This window comes from Aythya fuligula, chromosome 1, assembly GCF_009819795.1.
Source record: "Aythya fuligula isolate bAytFul2 chromosome 1, bAytFul2.pri, whole genome shotgun sequence".
Lineage (NCBI taxonomy): Eukaryota > Metazoa > Chordata > Aves > Anseriformes > Anatidae > Aythya > Aythya fuligula.
In genome coordinates, this window is record NC_045559.1 from 13,456,036 (window position 1) to 13,475,417 (window position 19,382).

General features: G+C 38.2%; 1 protein-coding gene across 2 annotated transcripts in view; it reads right to left on the reverse strand.

Moving 5' to 3' along the window:
- The window catches only part of RELN (reelin), a 286,617-nt gene that overhangs the window by 70,290 nt on the left and 196,945 nt on the right, over nt 1–19,382 (reverse strand). For both annotated transcript variants that reach the window (XM_032192390.1, XM_032192399.1), the window contains exons 20-24: nt 17,995–18,231; nt 12,452–12,644; nt 10,038–10,150; nt 3,946–4,083; nt 3,157–3,343 (exon numbers count right to left, since the gene is read on the reverse strand). In XM_032192390.1, coding sequence (XP_032048281.1) covers nt 3,157–3,343; nt 3,946–4,083; nt 10,038–10,150; nt 12,452–12,644; nt 17,995–18,231 — 868 coding nt within the window. The remainder of the gene's footprint in view (nt 1–3,156; nt 3,344–3,945; nt 4,084–10,037; nt 10,151–12,451; nt 12,645–17,994; nt 18,232–19,382) is intronic.

Here is a 19,382-nt window from a genome sequence, read left to right on the forward strand (position 1 = left end):
TCACCTTCAGTTCGCAGTCTTTTTTCTTTTTACATTCATGGCATTCAAGGTACCATTGCTACTTGATCCTCCTCTCTACAGTTATGTGGCATTCATTTCTCCAGCTGCTACCCAGTGCTATATGCACAGAGAACAGAACAGCCTTCCCACATGTTGGCATCAGGCCATTTGACAGGTTTCCTTCCAGTTACTTCTACAGAAGCATGTAGGATTACAGCAGTGAAATTCATCTCCTACTCCAGAACTGGGGAGGAGCATTTTCTCTACATGCTTCATGTGAATAGGATTTATTCATACACAAACCCATGTTCTTTTACTAGCAAGTATTGTAAATCTGAAGTTTCTCAACTAAAACCTGTGGATGTAGTTTCAGGATAGCTGAAAGAAAAAACAACCTCATAAGATGCAGAGAACAGTATTCCCGAGGACGTTTTTGAGTTCTAGCAGGAAACAGCTCTTGGACATTTATGCTGTGGTTAACATGGTCACTCTGTGCTTGCTGGTAAAAGAAGACAGAGGATATTCAGCTAAAAGAAGCCTTATGGTGTAAGAACCTTTTACTATAACTGGAAATCTCCCCTTCCCCTTCCACTCTGCTGCTTGATGCTGAGCTTGTGGGCTTGCACAGCAACAGGCTTGAACAATTATGATACATGTTATAAACCTGCCTGCGGTGTGACAGAATGAAGGGAGAGAGCATTGTCCCTGTAAAGGTGACCTGCATGCCCCATGCCTGGCACAGCCCTCCACCAGCACAGTGATGTGCTGCCACAAGCTGCTACAGGCAGGGCAAAGCCAAACATGCGCAGCTGGAGAGGGGACATGGGTATGATATTTCTGCATTCATTAAAAGTGGTTGCAACCTGGATTCATCTGCATTAACAGTGAGTAGACCTCCCAAAATGCAGCAGGATTGGCAACATGCCTACTGGCTCTGATTACCTAAAAATCACTGATTCCCGTCCAAGCACAAAAAGGGATTAAAAAGATAAACTTGGGCTAAGTTGTAAAAACAATACTTAATTTTAAGCAGAAGTAATGTTTTCCCTGTCTCTCACTAATACATCTGTGATCCTCCTGACAAATTTCAAGTTAGAGATAAACAAGTGGCATGGATCTAGCTGGACATCAGTAACAAAATTTATGAGCTGGTTCCCAGCTGGTGCTTGAATGGTGCCATGAGAGTGAGATGGGCTCAGTCTTGGATGCAGCCCCAATCTTCCCAGTGTAGCCCTACATGGCTAATACTGGCCCAGGGCACTGTGTCATGACACTGGTAATATCTTGGGAATTCACTTTTGCAAACATTTTTCTTCTTGAGACTAACAAGATTTTGAAGTTGTCTTAATCAAATCAGACTCGATGATCATAGAAGTATTTTCCAACCTAAATGATTCCACTATTCTATGGATAATAAAGATGCCAACACCATTTGTATCCTGTGGGCAGATATGTCCCCACTGACTGATTGAGATCTGGGTGTAAAACTATTCTGAATACTTTTTACATGTCTACACCATTCCTACCCCAAATTGGCTCTGCCTGCCAAAGGGTTAACCACAGAACCAGGTTAATTGAGAAAGAGTGTGAGTTACATAAAGCCTCAAAGGAATTGCAGGGGCTAATTGAAAGAGGTCTCTATATTCCAACACACCTACAATTGATTAATATGAGTTGGAAAACAAAAGATAGAAGGTTGGCAGAACAAAGCCAACATTAATTCTGGTAGTAGTGATTGATTATGGCAGTAAACATTAGACATTCAAATAAAAATAGCTATTTCAGCAACTGCAAAGAAACAGAGCCTGTGAATACAAGCTCCCAAAACAATACAGAACTGTTGGGCAACTACAAAAATTTTTATAATGTTTATCACCATGGCCACTAGATGCCTTGAAAGAGATCTAAACAGAAATTAAATAAGCCACCTTCAGCTGATGGCACAGAGATTGCTACTACTCAAGAAATGAATGATAACCTAACCCGGAGAGATCAATAGAAAGAAGCCAAGAATTTCTAAATGAGATTTTCACTCCTCCTTAGCAGAAATCAGAAGAAAGATCATAGCAGGTTAATTCTAATTTAGCAAACTACTTTGAGAAACTTGGCATAAGGAACTGAGCCAGAAGGAAAAACATCTAACAGAGAAGACAATTATATAAAAAAAAATCCAATTATCACAATTAGCTAGTTATACTGATTGGTCTATTATGAAATTTACAGCACAGTGCTGCATTTCCAGGGGAGCTGAATGTGAGACTGTGCAGGAGTGCTGAAAATTATTTGATGAGTTAGATTTTTATAATGAGGTAAACAACATATGATTACATAGCATTGCATATTGGTTTATTCTTCTGGGACTAATCCGGTTCTCATGACAGCCGTGGCAGTTTGATCAAACCCTTAAAAGAGAAGCATGTATCTGCATTTTATACCCTTCCTTTCAATTAAGAACAACAACAACAACAAAAGCACAAAACCCAACACAACAGAATTAGAATTGAGGAGCAACAATGAAAAATAAATCTGTGATTACAACCCATAGTCTTACACCTGATCATAAAGATCTCTTTTCATTTTAGTTATAATTACTATTGATTAGCAGATCTCCCTATATCTTACTCTTGCTATATTACTTTTATCTGTAAAACTTCCAAGTCATACAACAGAATATTCTCCTACAGGCTAACCAGGCACTTTCTAAAAGTCTGGATGGGTTGCTTTTTCACTAATTTTGGTCCTTTGACCTCAGAGTAAGCTCTTTGTCCTCCCTGAAAGCCAACCTTTCTTGGTGCCTCTCCCAGAACATTATAGAACAGAGACAAATGGGAGTTGGGAGTTGCTGAGAAAAAGCTGAGTTTTAAAACAGAAACCACACAATTAAGATGATATTAATGTATGTGCTTCCCAGCACACTGGTAATTTACTTCCTTCCATTACAGGAGGTATTTCTTGGATACATAATGCACATAACCTCCTATCTCTTTTGATTGCTTTGTTTTTTACCTGCAGAGCACAGCTGTGCTGTTTAATGCACTTCTCATGCTGCTCAGAGCTTTCTGCCACCTTCCTTTTCTTTGTCATATAACCCCATCATGTTCCTTTCACACCTACATTACTACATGCCTTTCTCAGTCTCCCATTCCTTGTTGGTACCTTGTTGAAGTAGAGCGAGGAGCCAGATGAGATGACCCCACAGCCTTCTTCAGGCTTTACAATCTCTCCCCCAATAACTTCCTGCCACTCTGTCTTCAGGCCATCTGGGTTCTCAAAATCAGACATGATTGTTGAAGGAAGGGGATTTTCAGGCTGACATTCAGTACCCTGAAACCCTGAGTCACACCTAGAAGGAAACATAAGCATAACAAGATTTTAAAGGCCTTATTTAATGCTCACAGTTACTTAAGACCCTTTAAAATTATATATGAAAAAATCTATCATTCTAGAACTGGAATTTTGGTTCCAGGAAACAAGTTGGAATCGCTGGATAACTGGAAATAAGCTGTACCTTATTTCTAAAAAAAACCTTCAGTGTCCAGAGAGCCTGAAGCTGGCAGGCAGCACACTGTTCCCTTGGCATTGCAGCTGTCTGACAGAGGCTGCAAAGTAGAGCTGAGTCAGTTCCTGGGGACTGTTTGACACAGCCTAACAGCTCCAGCTGTGAACTGGTTCACCAGGACACCTACAGCAGGGCAGCCCCATGACACTGAAAGCTCCTCCACTGCATGGATTTCCCAAGGGTATGGGCTCTTGAGCAGAGAGATGTGGAGCAACCAGCTTTTAAGGTTGCTTTAATGGTTTAACTATCACTTTTTATTTATTTATTTATTTATTTATTTAAATATTTAAATATTTTTTTAATTGAAAAGTAAGAAAAAACATAAAAAAGAGAATACCTAAGTATCTGGAGACCAATAGCTTGTTGAACTTGCAAATGCTTTGTACCTGCAAACGCCATGGTCGCACCAGCCGTGTCCACTGCACATGTTGGGACACTGCTGCCCAATGTAGATGTTGTCTAAGGCCCACTCATCCTGCGCGGTGTAGTAGCACTGACTCCAGCGGAAACGCGTAGCACTGGACCTTAAAACCAACAACAATGCTTTAATTTCGATGCTTTACAGAACTGTAGGAAAAAAAAAATCAACTATAAAAAATAAAAGTTGATATCACAATCACTGTCCAGCCTGGGAAAATTGGCGCAACCAAAAACAGATTCTTGTACATGAACTTTCTGTATGATGTAACTCACTGCAAAGCAGATAGTGGACTTTGCATTAAATAACGATATTTCCAAGGAAATCTGAAGAGGTGCTACAGGGACTTTATACTTAACGGCCACATTATTTTAAGATAAATCTATCAATCAATAGTATCAGGTTTTTATTCATTGCCATTCTGTGAGGGTGCAGGGATGCAAAACTAGAAAGCTGGATCCAGAGTGTACCTTTGATTTTTATACTTTTGCTCACAGTTAAGGTATAAATTGCGTTAAAAAGTTTAATCTGATATTTATTGATAAAAATTATTCTTTGAAATTAAACTTCTTGAGTTTAAGCACTTGTCTGTGTTGAATACTGGCTTATATTGTAAAGTTGGCTGTTTTTTATTGGATACAGAAATTTATTTTTGTCAAGATGATACTAAAGAAAATAATGCTGACATACCATTGGTGACATTATGATCATCAAATTCTGAGAAAGATTCTGTTTCAAAGCACCTATTGGTTTCCACACTGCAAACAGCCTACTCTTGGCCAACTATTCAAATAAAATCTATAACATGCGAAGTCTGCAGTGGCTGGAGTTGGGAAATTGATGGACTAGATTACATGCCTACATGTAACAAAACTCTGTATATTTGTCATATTGTTCAAGAAGAAAACCTTGCTGTGGTTTCTCCTTTAACCCTCCACAATCAAAAACTAAGGCCAGGGAAGAAACCAATTCATCAGAAAAGTAATTCCTGTCACCATCGAGCCTTTCTGAGCTCTACTGCCAACCCGTGCAAATCTGATGGGTTGCGGATATTGGCTGGTGGCAGCTCCCAAGCACAGGGATGCTGAGCAGCTGGTGGGCTGGGCACCATCTGATCCATGCTCATACAAAAGTGGCTGGGCCTACGGTGAGAACAAGAAAAAGTATTGCATGTGAAGTGAAATAAAAATGGGAAATTGTGATGGAGCGAAAGGAGCTGTGCTGGCTGCATGGCAGGTCTGGGAAATGAAGACATGGTCAGTGTGGCATGATTGTAGAGCTGTGGAGAGGAAGGACAGGGAAAGCAAGGCTGACAAAAATGAAGAGAAAATCAAGCATAAAGCTGGGATGGTCTCTGCTCAACAGGGCAGGCTAAGGAGAAGCAGGAAGTTCCTAAAAGATGTAGGAGAATATGTCCAAGCTTGCTCCTGAGACATACAGCTACGGTATGATGGCATGGGATATAATGCTGTTATTCTAATTTAAGAAAAAAATATCCTCCTACTCCCCTCTGGAATTTATGCAGAATAAGATGTGTTAAGATGAATATTGTAAATCTGGTTGAGCCACCTGCTCACACATATGAAAATGAAATAGATATAGGAGATCTGGGCAGCTAAAACGGATGGTATGGCACAGTAGTTACACAGCCAGTCACACGCAAGAAGAATACAAAGGTTAGATTAATACACGCCAGGAGAAATTTTTAGAATTCAAATATATGAATTTCTTTAAAAAGCAAGTGAAGCTGCCCAAGGGCTTGATTTTTAATTGAAATGACCTTTGTTTTCTGTTTTAAGTAGCTGTTTGATATTGAAAGTAGTGTAAGTATTTTTACAGCATGTTGAGCTAATCTTCAGGGGCAGATCTGTGGATTAAATACTCCCTCAGGATACAATGTATTGATGGGTTACATTACAAGAGCTATGAATTATCCATTAAAAGTGCACAACGTCAGTAATGTGCCCACTAAGGACTTCTTAAGCGTGCACTGGCACAACAGAAAGTAAATATTCACCACGATTATTTACTGTTTATTTTCTGAGTGCTCTGAATCCAGCACATCTCAGTGGTGGTGTTGCTCACATTCACCACAGTGCATCAACAGAACCTCAGGGGGCCCTGACAGAGATCACACTCCGGAAGGTGTGCTGGTAGCCGGCGTTAACTCTGGTGTGCACTGAGGAAAATAACACTACTGAAACCAGAGAAAGGTTTTAAGGCGTATAAAGAAAAAAGAATATAAATAAGACTCCTAGCACAGTAAAATAGTATCATGTTGTCTGTGAAGGGAATGGTAGCCTTGGCTCCCTTGTTTTTTTTAGGGATGTGTGGGCAGATGTGAGGAGTGCAACCCTGCAGGCCCAGGGGTACTTACAGTGACATGGGGGTATTTAGAGTGACATGGGAGCAATTTGGGCAAGTCTCTTGCCCCTAACAAGTGGCATTGTGCTCTGAGCATAGTTCCTGGTGCTGCTTGGCATGGCATTGACACCGTTTTACAAGCCACTGCTGGCTGCAAAATTGCTGAGAGGGTGCTTCATGGCCAGCTGTTGGGTGCCAGGCTCACAACCACCCTACACAGCCAGCGGGGAGAACTGACCCAGGACTAAAAACACTTTGATGAGGCAGGGGTTATTGTTAGCTGCAAACAAAGATAGGTCTTCCCCAAAGAGACCTTCACTGCTATGAATCCCGTGTCCCCGAAACATGGGGGGTGGTGGGGGCCTGGCAGGAAGGCGAGGCCTGCAGGCCATTGCGGGGCTGCAAGCAGCAGTGGCTCCCCTCTGGGCAAAGGGAAACACGCGATGAGCTGAGATCTCCAAGGCAAAAGCAATGCCTCTGGAAAGCCCGTCCTGCGTGCTGCTTCTGAAAGCTTTCCAAAGCTGCTCAGCACCTCAAGGTAACAACAGCTTAAGAGGATTATGCTGTTAAAAATGGTTATCAACAGTTTAAAAAAAGCCATGTTAATTAAGGAAAGAGAATAAGGAGCTGCCTGTCACCTGCATTCTCAGTGATAAAATACTGGTTTTTTGGGCAGTCACTGTTTGGACAGCTTTTCAAATAGAAAGCATATATTGAGGAGTTACGAAAGCATTTTATTACAAACAAAATAAACCTCTCCAATTTCTCATATTTCATCCCAGCTTTTTTCTATATGGCTAAAATGTTACTGGAATATACTTTGGTTTTCTGGTGACATTTTTTCTAAGTCTGATTTATGTCAAATAGAAGTCACTGTCGTTGTGTGACTTTTTAGATAAGCAAAAGGAAACTGTGGTGAGTTCCAGATGTCTTGCAAGTGAAACGATGTTCTTTCTATTATAATTTTTTTCAGATATGTAATTTAAATAAAATCATTGTCTTCTCTCCTGATATTAAAAAATCTAAAGATCCAATGCAAATTTGTAGCTGATACAATTCCATTTGCTACCTTCTCAGTTACCATAATTACATTTGCCCAATTATCCTGAAACTCTCATTCAGTCATTAGGTGTTGATTTGTTTATGAAGTCAGCAACTGACAGCTGCTTGTATCTCATTAAGGCCTGTTCATATGTAAATGTCTTCCATAAAACTGAAATTAATTTTCATCAGTGTTAGAAATATTCAGCTCAAGTACAATACAATTTCACAGAGCAGGTGCATACATTTCATTTCTCTAATACAACTCTCACAGTTACAGATTTCCTAATGCACCAAATTTGGGATAACACGGGGACCCTGGAAACTCATGCACGCCAGATGCAGAACATTGACAGATGTGCAAAAATACCATCCGGCCCAGAAAGTTTTACAACAGAAATAGGTACTGTTATGAGCAATTTTCTGGCTGCGTGAGCACAGTAATGCAGCCTGATGCTACCAATGTACTGAAGGTGCAAACTCTCAGCAAAGAGCTCTGCATGCAGGGATGAAACTTCAGGAAATTGTAGCAGGGCTGTGCAGGGGTGTGAGGGCATATTGAGGCCACCAATGGCCACATTGGAACTATTGAGATCTCAAGCCATAGTCCTTGTCTGTAGCTGCTCTGCAATGTTTTTCCTAGCCATTACTAATGTTTTGCCCTTGGGTGCTTGTTGTAGTGGATATGGAGAGGAGAGAGGAGAGAAGAGGATGAGAGGGAAGCAGAGAGGAAGGGAGGGAAGGGGAGAGCCCCAAAGCTGTGTGCCAGAGGGACTGACCATCACATAAGGCTCATAAAGGCAGAAACTTGCCTTCTGTTAGTAAGTATGCTTCAAAAATGCAAGAAGTTCCTCTCCCAGTCTCAACCCAAAGGACGGACAGAGCCTTGCTGGTGACAAGGAGGGTGAGAGTGAGAGAGGTGGCAATCAGCTTTGTATATCAGGTTACTGTTGGTGGGGAACATGCAGCCATTCTTCCTCTTCACCCAACAGTTGTACTGAAAATGTGTTTTCTGAAGAGCAAAGTAATGTTCAGTGGTAATTTGTACATTAATTACAAACAAAACTCTGATAACAAACAGGAATCTCTTCAGATACAAGATAGAGTGTGAAATATTTATGATTTGTGCACAGCATAAAACAGTAAGCTGGCTATTATTTCACCATAATTTTTCCCTACAGTCTCCTAAATTAAAATGAAATTATTTGCTTCTGTCACCTCACATGCTGAGGAAAATTGTTGGATCTTAAAGAAAAAAAGATGGGCCACAACACTGGTATTAAAATCAACTATACAGAATATAATAATAACTTTGAGTATAGTATATGTCTTCTAAATAAATTTTAAAATAGCAGCCTGCTTTGGAGTACAACCAGAATAATTCTAGGCACTTTTAAACACTACTAAGATCCACAGATTTTACAGGTGATGCTACACAACAGCACATAAGATTTAGTATGTTGTAATTATAGAATAACATGTGTCTTTGGTATTATCTGACCTGACATGCTTTAAAGACTCTATTTTTATCCCTGATGTTTTGCCTGGAAATATGAAATTCTGCATATTGGTTTTACTGCAAGTATCATAAGTATTTTGGAGGAAGTTATCATTCCTGGTTGTTTTGAGGCTGTGGAAAGTGCAGAAAAATGGTAACAGACAGGAAAACACAATGACAACTTAAACCATGCAAGTTCTCATTGCAATTGTTGGGATGCATATAGGTGGAACTGAAGCAAAGAGTAAATAATTGGAATAACTTAATTCTCAAATTCAGGAAGTGGTTGAAGATTAGTGAGATTTACAACAACAACCTTCAATTTGTATATTATAATAAAGCCTTTAAAATAAATAATGGAAGAAATAATCTAGTTAAATAAATTAAAATGTTAGGGTGGACAAAAAAGGTTTGATTACACTATGATGAATAGGACAAGACTTTCTGATTTTATTTTTTTTTTTCAAAAGAAAGTGCTATTTTTGAAGAGATGCTATAAAAAGAAACAAGAGGTAAAAAATTCCCAGAAATGAATCATTAGTTATTGTTTATACAAGGCTTTGGTCTGGAGATGTAAACAATAAGGAATGTTCAGAATAAAAATTAACAATCCAAATAAACCTTTCCTCCAGCGACCCATTTACAGACAAGCAGCACTATTTATGAAAAGATCTGAACTTTATTAGGAGAGTCACAGTATACATTAAAAACAATCCTAAACAATAGTTTCTGGTGACTTCAGCAACATTTCACTCCAGTTATGTGATGAAGGCATTTTATGTTAAATACCTGTGGCTGAGTCAGCCCCTGTACCCCAGCAACCCACCCAGTAGCTTGAATCTGATCTACATGGGACTTGAGCTTTGTAATAGTAACGTAAATGTAGGTGAACTATCTGCACACACACACACAGAAGAAAAAGAAAGAAAGAAAGAAAGAAAGAAAGAAAGAAAGAAAGAAAGAAAGAAAGAAAGAAAGAAAGAAAGAAAGAAAGAAAGAAAGAAAGAAAGAAAGAAAGAAGGAAAGAAAGAAGGAAAGAAGGAAGGAAGGAAGGAAGGAAGGAAGGAAGGAAGGAAGGAAGGAAGGAAGGAAGGAAGGAAGGAAGGAAGGAAGGAAGGAAGGAAGGAAGGAAGGAAGGAAGGAAGGAGAATACTCACCAAGTTTTCTGTGGTAAAAGGACAGTGATTCTCCTCCACTGGGTAAATTCACTGGAGTGGTAAATACTTGCTGATGTAAACTCCTGGCAGCTTGGCATACTTGGAAGACATTCCTTGAAATAAAGCATTTCAATACCAGGTTTAGTGTTGAGGTAGAGTTAGGAGCAGAAGTAATGGTTAAACGTTCACTGAACTAGAAGCTTGCCTGGGTTCAGACATGAAAGACCCATAAGCAGAAAAATCCTGGGATGCTCCAGGGAAATTTCTAAGAAAACTGACAGATTAGGCACAATCTAGGATATCAGAAAACCGTATGACTCACTTAAAGACATATGTTTAGTGTTAGTTACTAATGTTTTGTTTTTTTCCAACAGGGTGTCTAGTAAATTTTCTTTCTTCTTTCAGAAAATCTGATAATTGTAACTTTTTTTTTTTTTTTTGTATTAAATTAAATTTGGTATTAAATTCCGTTCATTGTCCCAGCTCCTTACCATTTTCTAGACTTGCTCTTCCCATGTTACTCTGTTTTTCTGCAATATTCAATTTATTTATCTATATATTGCCAGAACAGAACCTAAAACTTTTGTAGTGTGGCTTTGATGAGGTGTTAGTAAAGCATTTGAATGTTTCTACCAACTTGTATATTACTCTGGTTACCCATTTAAAGAATCCATTCTGCTACTACTGTCACAGCATAGCTGCCTCCAGACCACCTGCACCTCTCCCACAGCCTTTTGGTGTTTATTGCTGTGAGCATACTCTTAAGGGCTGTTGGACACAAGGGAGACCTTTGGGAGAGACACTTGCCTATGCAAATAGCATACTTTGACTGCTATGAAACTAATAATAAGGCAATGATACTTTATGGTAGTTAAAGCAATTAGGAATATTTATGTGGTGAAATACAAAGAAGAGCAGAATAAATTATTTTTTCACAGAGAAATTTATTGCTCAAATACCTTAGAATGTTAAATGAAGATCTAGTGTCTTATTCTGTTTTAGTTGCTGATGAGTTGTTTTTTATTTTTATTTTATTTTTAATTTTTTTCAGTACATTTTCTAAAGAATTAGTTTCCTTTCCAGCACTTTTCAAACATTTTTCGTTGATTCATCTCCCATAAAAGATCTTATAAAATAGGATCTGATCAGTGCATGCAAAGCAAACAAAACTTTCAAACATTTTAATTAATTAGTGTTTTGTGTATTGGCCAGATTACATCCTTGAAGCATACTACAAATAGCCTTCTTTATTACTCTTTTATCAGAGCAACATGGGTGGTGTGAGGAAAAGGATTTGGCTGCTAGTTCTTTTCTCTGAACACAGCTCCACTGAGACAGGAAAGGAGCGCTAAAATCTGAAGGCAACTGATCTTTCATTGATGGCAAAGACAAAACCCATAAGAACTATTATTGGACACTATGGTGATGCCTGCCTGCTAGGTGTAGAAGACATGAAAAACATTTGTATTACAGTATTTATAGCCTTCATCTGAATTCTGTTTAAGGTAAGAAAGCAATACTTTAATTTGCAAAGTTTAAAATGTCAGTTATTGCTATTTCTCTACTCTGCCCACCAAAGTAAATGTGGCAAAACACAACATGGCAAAACAAAGTGAAGCAGGAAAATGCTTTCATTGCTCATAAAAGATGTTAGACTGGACTTTCAAATGTCTTTGTGAACATACAGGACAGACACTGAAGAGACCAGTTCTCTGACATCCTCTAAGCTTGCCCAGAGGCAGCTGATAGATGTTTGTTAGTTCACACTGAAGTCAGGGAAACTCCAGCTTGCCATCTAAGATAGAAAACAAAAGCACAAATCACGGCCAAATGTGCTATTCACATTTGTGCTGAGACAGGGCTGAGCCACATGGGGAAATAGCAGTGAGCTCTGCTATTTGCACTTCCACCAGCGAAGGGGGAAGCTGTTGGTCATTGCTGCCGTGGACTATATTTGAACCAGGGATGGGAGATGAAAGGCTCTACATTACAATCCCCTGAAGGAAAGTGCTTTCCATTTATAAAATGGCTGAGCACAAAGGCAGAAAGAATTTATGTCCATTTAAATTCCAGGAAACAGTAGATGCATTTTACTTTGAAAAGCAAAGCAATAGCACAGGAAAGATCACAGCCATTATTCTATAGCTCTGTCTAGCGCCCCAATTCTTTCCTCAGACTTGGTCCATTCCTGCCACTATTTCATGTTTCAGACTTTCAGACATTTCTCTTCCAAATATCATGAATAACAATTTAAACACTTCTATTATCCATTTTGACTGACTCCAGCTGAAGGTTTCTTTATAGAAATGGGAACAAGGAAAACAGCCTCCTTTGACCAATGTCACAAGTATATTACAGATAATCTTTGTATAAACAGAATTTGTAGAAGACAAAGGTCTTGCTACTGGCCTCACCTCCTGAACAAGATGCCATGTGAGGCCATGATTGGTGGAGTACTCCAGTTTCACCTGGTTGTCCATATGAGGAGTAAATTTCTGGCCGCAGCCCATCACCAAGTTGAACTGTATCATATAAGAAGCTCCAATCTGCATAGACTGGGTCTCCACGTAGCGCATGCTAGAAGCTAGCTTTGAATCTCCTGTAAAACTGAGAGAAGTAAGGAAAAAATAAGAATCCATCTCCAAAATAATTCGGAAGGGAATATTATGAATGATTATGTCTTAAACACAGTGTTACTTCTTTCTTTGTTCTGGAGATTGGCACATGGGATATGACAATTCACAGAAAGATCTTTCAGTTCATACTTCTGTAAATTACCAAGAAGGTCTTGATGTATCCCAGAGTGTGAAACACTGAATTATTCTGTTAGTTCTTACTGTATGAACTTTGAATGGAGGATCAAGTTATGATCAAGCAAAGGGTAGTGTACAGAAAAAAACAACAACACAACAACCCACACCACCACCAATAACAAAACAAAACAAAAAGGAAGTTCATTCCCAGGAGTGTCCATTGCCTAAGGTCATGTCAGAGTAACAGCTGTAATTTCATTCAAACACTGGACAGCAAAGATACACTGAATTTAGTTTAAAATATTCTTATCACATAGACTTTTCATTCCATTTATTTTCAATTGATATTATTTGCAATGCATTCACTGACTTTTGACTGTTTCAGAATGAATGTCACCTATCTTCTGCTTTTTTTCTGCAGTATATGAGTTATAACACATTGCCAAGTGGACTGGAGATGATAATTTTGTTGTTAGTAATGCTTGGAATGCACCAAGCCTCATACATACATGATACAAGGAACCCAGTTATCACGTATATGGTAACACAATACACAGTTTGAAATTATAAGGATATTTCATTTTTTTTTTTTTTCCACATAGTATTAAAAAGGAAAAAATAATCAAATGCAAGGATGTATTAGGAGGAAGTAATAATGATTTAAACTTAGAATCCTGTACACTATCCTCCAAAAGAGAATGCTTTTAAGAAGGTTCTCATAGAATGAAAGTAGTGTCCCCTTTACTTAGATTGGTTTACTTAGCATAAGTTTAAGATCCAGGGTTCTGTTTTCTCTCTAACCTTGCTTTTCTTTGATCCACCCCGTAACACCACATGAAGCTGCCTTCTACATTGATCAGCACTGTGAAATGACTGAGGATATTTACCAGCCCTTCTCTGCTGGGGTACTGTAATGAACAGCTGGACCAGAAGACAATAAATTGCCTTAGAAAACTGTATCTCAACTGCCTGCTCTTTCCATTGGAGTTGTCAGTGTTTTTCTTCTCAACAGGATGGGTAATTTTAAAATGAGCAGAGGATAAAATGTACGTTCATCAGCAGTCCAGCTGGCAACCTACAGTTGTGGCTTTATTGTTAGAACTGAATGCATCTCAGAAAAATTTGTTTGGATAATGCCTGAATTCATTTTTCTTCCAACTTTATCTTTTATTTTTCAAAATGAAAAATATCACAAATTTAAAAATTAATGCTGACTTGCTGTTAATTTCTACAGTGCAACTTGGAATTTGTGGCTGAAGTGGGAAATCCAGGTTTTAAAGAAGCCTCCTTGAGAAATCTGTGCCAGTACAACAACCATGCTTTTCAGGTATCAGCTGTGTACAGTGTCATTAGCTGAAAGCTATATGTAACAGTGATTTGGATAATGATTTGGCATTGCAAATGTAAAAGCTAATACGTTTAGGTAACAGCAGTTACCTGGAGCTCAGCTGAACAGAATAAAGCAGTTGAAAGTAAACCGTTTGATAAAGAATCTGCTTAGAAGCTGTCTTCCCCAAAGTGATAAAAGAAAAGCCAAGGAGTAGTACTTAGCCTAAGTGAGAATTGAAGCTTTTATTTTGTGTTTCCACAAAAAAATCCTTCTATATGGTAATACTGCCATAAAATTAGAAAAAAATAATCTTAAACACCGATCCTTTTTCCTAGTGGAAATTCAGATCATGATTAGACCCTTTTAAGTTTGGTGTTCATTTTAACCTAATAAGTTAGCCATATTGTACACAGTACATTAAGTAAGCATTAAAGTCAAAACAGCTGTTTAAAATAAATATTAAAGAAATGCGAAAATGGAAGCCAGTGAGGAGATGAAGACAATCTGTGATGTTCCATGAGGAGCTCTTTTCATGGGAGGAAAACACATTATGGGTTCACAAAGTCCTTTATCATCCACAAATTGCCTCCAGCTGAACAAAGGTAGCATTAAAGGTGGGTCTTCCACCTTACTTGCCACTTCTTTGCTCTTCAGCTCTCCTGTGGTTAGGGGCAGGCTTTTCTGCTGGAATACCAAATGTTTTCTTTGTTTGTTGTAGGAATCATGCAGCTGAAATACATTTCTGGATTTTGTACACGACAGAATAATGTCCCTGGCATAAAAATAATTAGCAAAAAATCTTCAGGAATTGAGAATGCAAAAGCCACAATTTTGTATAAATATGTAGTTGTGAATTGGTTTCTGGCACGTATATAATTAGACCTGTGGAGGCTCAGGAACGTAATACCCATAGGTGCCCTCAGAACAATCGCTCTCCCTCCAAGCACTGCCAACTAATTGGTACTTCTGGGAATGATATCACAGTGAATGTCAGCCAGTCTGCACTTCTCCAAACTGCTCTGGGATTCCCAGAGTTACCACATTTTCAAGGCTGGTACTTTCAGGAATACTGAAAAGCCACATGGATGCAGCTGATTTTGTAAACCTGCATTGACTGAGAATATTGACGTGACAGCCAGACCCCAAACACTCATCCTGGCCCCAGCTCTGCTTCTATCAAAGGCAGAAGTTTTTGTCTTTTTATATCACATCATACCTACTTTGTTAGATAATTCCTAAATGTATTAATATATTCTAATTAAGTTGATTACCTGAAAGAAACATTCTGCATGTTACAGAATAATAATTAAACTAAAAGACAAAACATTATATAAACACAGGCAAACTGTCAAGCTGATGTAGGGCAGCTGTATAGTATTGCTCCATAAGGGTAGTTTATTATGAGCCAGATTTACAGTCTTTCCCCAGATTGCTTAAGAGGGAATGGGACACTCTGTTGTCTGCTACATCAAGTTCAATCATAATACCATAGCCTGACTGAAGACAGTTTATATTTCTTATATTGTGCTGTTTTATTTGCATCCAGGTGAATAAAAAAATAAATAAAAATAGTAATAATAAAAAAGCTTTAGTGTTTTTATCAGTAGGTAAATGTATTTCAGCAAGTGGCTGTAAATATTGTGTAATACTCCAGAAGCATTTGGGTCAAAACATGGCCTGTGTATGCACATTTTGGAGAAGTGATGAGTTAACGTACATCAAACACTTCATTTAAGAGTGTTCAGGAGTCCTTTTAGTATACACAATACACTTGCTGTTAGAAACAATGTCAAACCAAATGTTGACAATTACAACCAAGTGACTGTGCCAGTTATAGATCATTATAAAACACTTAAAAATCACCTTTGCTTAAAACACATACTTATCAACAAAACCCCTCTTTTCTATATGAAAACAAATACTGAAAAGAACAACCTTCCTCTTCAACAAAAATAAGCCTCAAACACTTTTCCCAAATTATAAGCATAAATATTTCAGATTTCCAGATTTTGAGGCAGAAACGAAGACCTAATAGACAATTAAAGGCAATCCAGTGAAAATGGGCCTCAGGATGACACACTGTAGAATGATTTATAGCGTATTTACCATAGTTTCACTAATGAAAAAGCAGTTGTCAGACTTTTCTCAAGAGGATGGTGTCAGTGCTACTGCAGACTCTTCTCACAGAAAGTCATGAGTTAGAAAATGAGAACCAAATGGACTCACAGCTGGGAAAAGCCAACAATAATTAATTTAACTAGCATCCATTTGTACAGACTTTGTATAAGTTTAAAAATTTCCCTTGAGAGAAGCAAGGTCAGTGAAGGATAGAGTTCTTGTCTTCCAGGGATGATGAAAAATACTTATACATACATAGTAAGGAAGTCTTACAAAATGCTTCACTTCTTTATTTGATGCATGGAAAGTTCAACATTTCCACCACAACCGAGCTCTGCAAATCCTAGTTAATATATGACATAGAGAATTTAACTTCATGTTTATTATTTTGATTCTAATTTAAATTCAGAGGAGGAAAAGAGGAACTTCTGCTATCTTAAATAGCCTGCCCCCCCATAACAAACTAGCTTTACAAGAACAGAGGGAAAACAATGTCATTAAAGGGCTTTCATTCCAACTCTTTGATGAAGAAGATGCAAACAGTTTGAGCCCTAACATGTTGTTTCATTTTAATGAGCAGCAAGTACCTTCCTTGTCCTTATTAAAGTGGTTAATGGTGCTTCTGCTGCCTCATTATCACTGCTAGAAAGCGCTCTGTGTTGTTCCTACCGCTAAACCAACTCCTTTTAGTTTGACAGATGATCAGAAAGTCAAATCAGATTGCTCAGAGGTACTTGTTAATAAAATTCCAGTGGTGTTTCTCTGAACATCCATAGGGATGATAAAATTATTAATATTTTCATAGAATTAAAATATATATATATATTTTCTTGAGGTTTCCTATAATTACTGTGATTGTAATTTCCCCAAATAAATATACCTATGCCAATTAAAGCTATAGTGGGTTTATATGTTGATCAGAATAGCATAAAATTGTTATGTGGTTTTAATCAAAACATATAAGTTAAACTAAGATTACCTTGTTAATTCTAAATGTTATGGTTATGTACTTCAGAATTTTATATTTTTGAAACAGGTTAATAATTTCTTGTAAAAATATTTTTAAACAATCCTAACATAATTTTATTTTCCATATTTTTTCACCTATTTTTCTTTTCATTCTCTTTTTCATTTAAAGAAATATACTTATTGCTTTGTGAAGTTTTCTTGCCTTTTTTTTTTTTTTTTTTCCTTTCTCCTAAATGCACAGTGCATTTTGGGTATCATTGCAATATGTGTGCTAATGCTGATTGCAGTGTAAATGACTAAATGGATATAACAGGCAAAATAACTACTAATGGCTAACACTATTCTACCAACCTTCTGTTGCCTTTCCTGTTTTTAAGTGTAACATAATAGTCATATAAATAGATATGAACTTCACTTACAAAATATTTGGGTACTATACAACCTCTATGCCCATGTTAATCTGACTGGATTTTAAGGGATGATTACAAAATTTTCCAAATTGTTTCTATTGGGAGATTCTTTCAAATTTTATGAAAGAAGAATGCTACATTCACAGTTCCTATCAAACATAAATCCCCGTGCAATGAGGTGTAAACAGTTACAGCTAATTGGAATTAGATCAGTGACTGTAGTTTTGACCATAATGTCAATATATACCATAATGGGTGAGACCCAATTGCTCTCAATAACTGCCAACAAGGCTCATCTGCAGAAATCACTTGGTTCTTAGTAGGATGAATAGACAAAGAAAACAAAATTAGAACAGAAACAGTTATGTGTTTCTCACCAAAGAGTCCAATCATGGCCACAGTAGGGCTGAACATTTCCCAGGTAGAATCCCAGAGACTGTGTGACCTCAACTAGGTTGGTGAAGTCCAGACTAATGCTATTGAAAAGCACAGAGGTCATGATGATTTCGTCGATCGCCCACACATCTTCACCCTGAGAAGAGTGGTATGGTTGCCACCATCTGAACTGAATGCCAACCTGTCTTGCGTCTTCCGGCAGCTCCACTGAAATTATTCTGGAAAACAAACCAAAATTATTATTGAAAGTGTCACCATTTGTACTAATTCCATGGGGATGTATTTTTTGTTATTTTTTCTTACTAACTCTAAAAATCCAAGGAAAAATTCAGCCCACAGAAACCTCAGCTTCTACTGGCATAGCTTCCACCAGTGGACAGAGGAATTCTCTTGCTAGTAAGTGCTGATAGACAGCCATGTGGAAAAGCCACAGAAAAGAATTTCCACCAATTTTGTAATTTTTTGCTTGTACTGTGGAGCTCTCTGCAAATGTTCATGTGGAACCTCCTTGCCAGAAGAAACCTGAATGCCTCCAGCAGAAGCCCAGTTGCTGGTGAAGGGCTTAGGCTGGCAAAGGGATGATCAACTACCAGGGATTAACAAGTTCTGCCTCCACCTTCTCAGAAACAATAAATTTTATCCTGATCTGAAAAAATACATCTTCTTTACATCTGTGATTGTTTCTGCACAGCACTGATATTATTATGTCTGTGTTTCTCTTCTCTAGAAGAACCCACCCCTGTAAATGGTCACATTCAAAAGGAAAAGGCTCATCTTGTCAGTGTGATCATGTGTAGGCTTATGGCATACGTTTCTTGTGTGGTTGCATAAAGATGCTACCGGAGGCAAGTCCCAGGCTCTTCTGGTATGCAAGGTCACCTGATTTGTCATGGCAGCTATGTCAACACACCTATAATTGACAAACTGCAAAGAAAATTAAGAGTAATATCTAATTTCCAGGAGCAATTATCGTACACAGCAGCAGGGAGCACACATTAATTGCTACAGAACCGACAGTTTCTTGAAAGCTCCATAAATCACCAGGACCAGAGTGCCCCATGCAATGCATGGGGGCTGCGAAACAGAATGGCAAGAGGGACATTTGTCTCCATCGGTGAGCAATTACATGCTGGCAAAAGAGGTTTTGGCAAACTCGTCATGTAGCTGATATTTTTCTTTCTATCTTGGAGGAAATGTGGGTAAAATGACAAATCAGGTAAACTGGAAACATCATTTTATACCTTAGCATCAAGGTTTTTTTTCCAGACTTAAAGCTTTCTAAGCTGCCTGTTGTAGTGTTTTGTTCTGTGAGTATGAAAGTCCGTCCCTTCAGTGCTCGTGGTGCAAAACCAGTCTCTTAAAAATGACT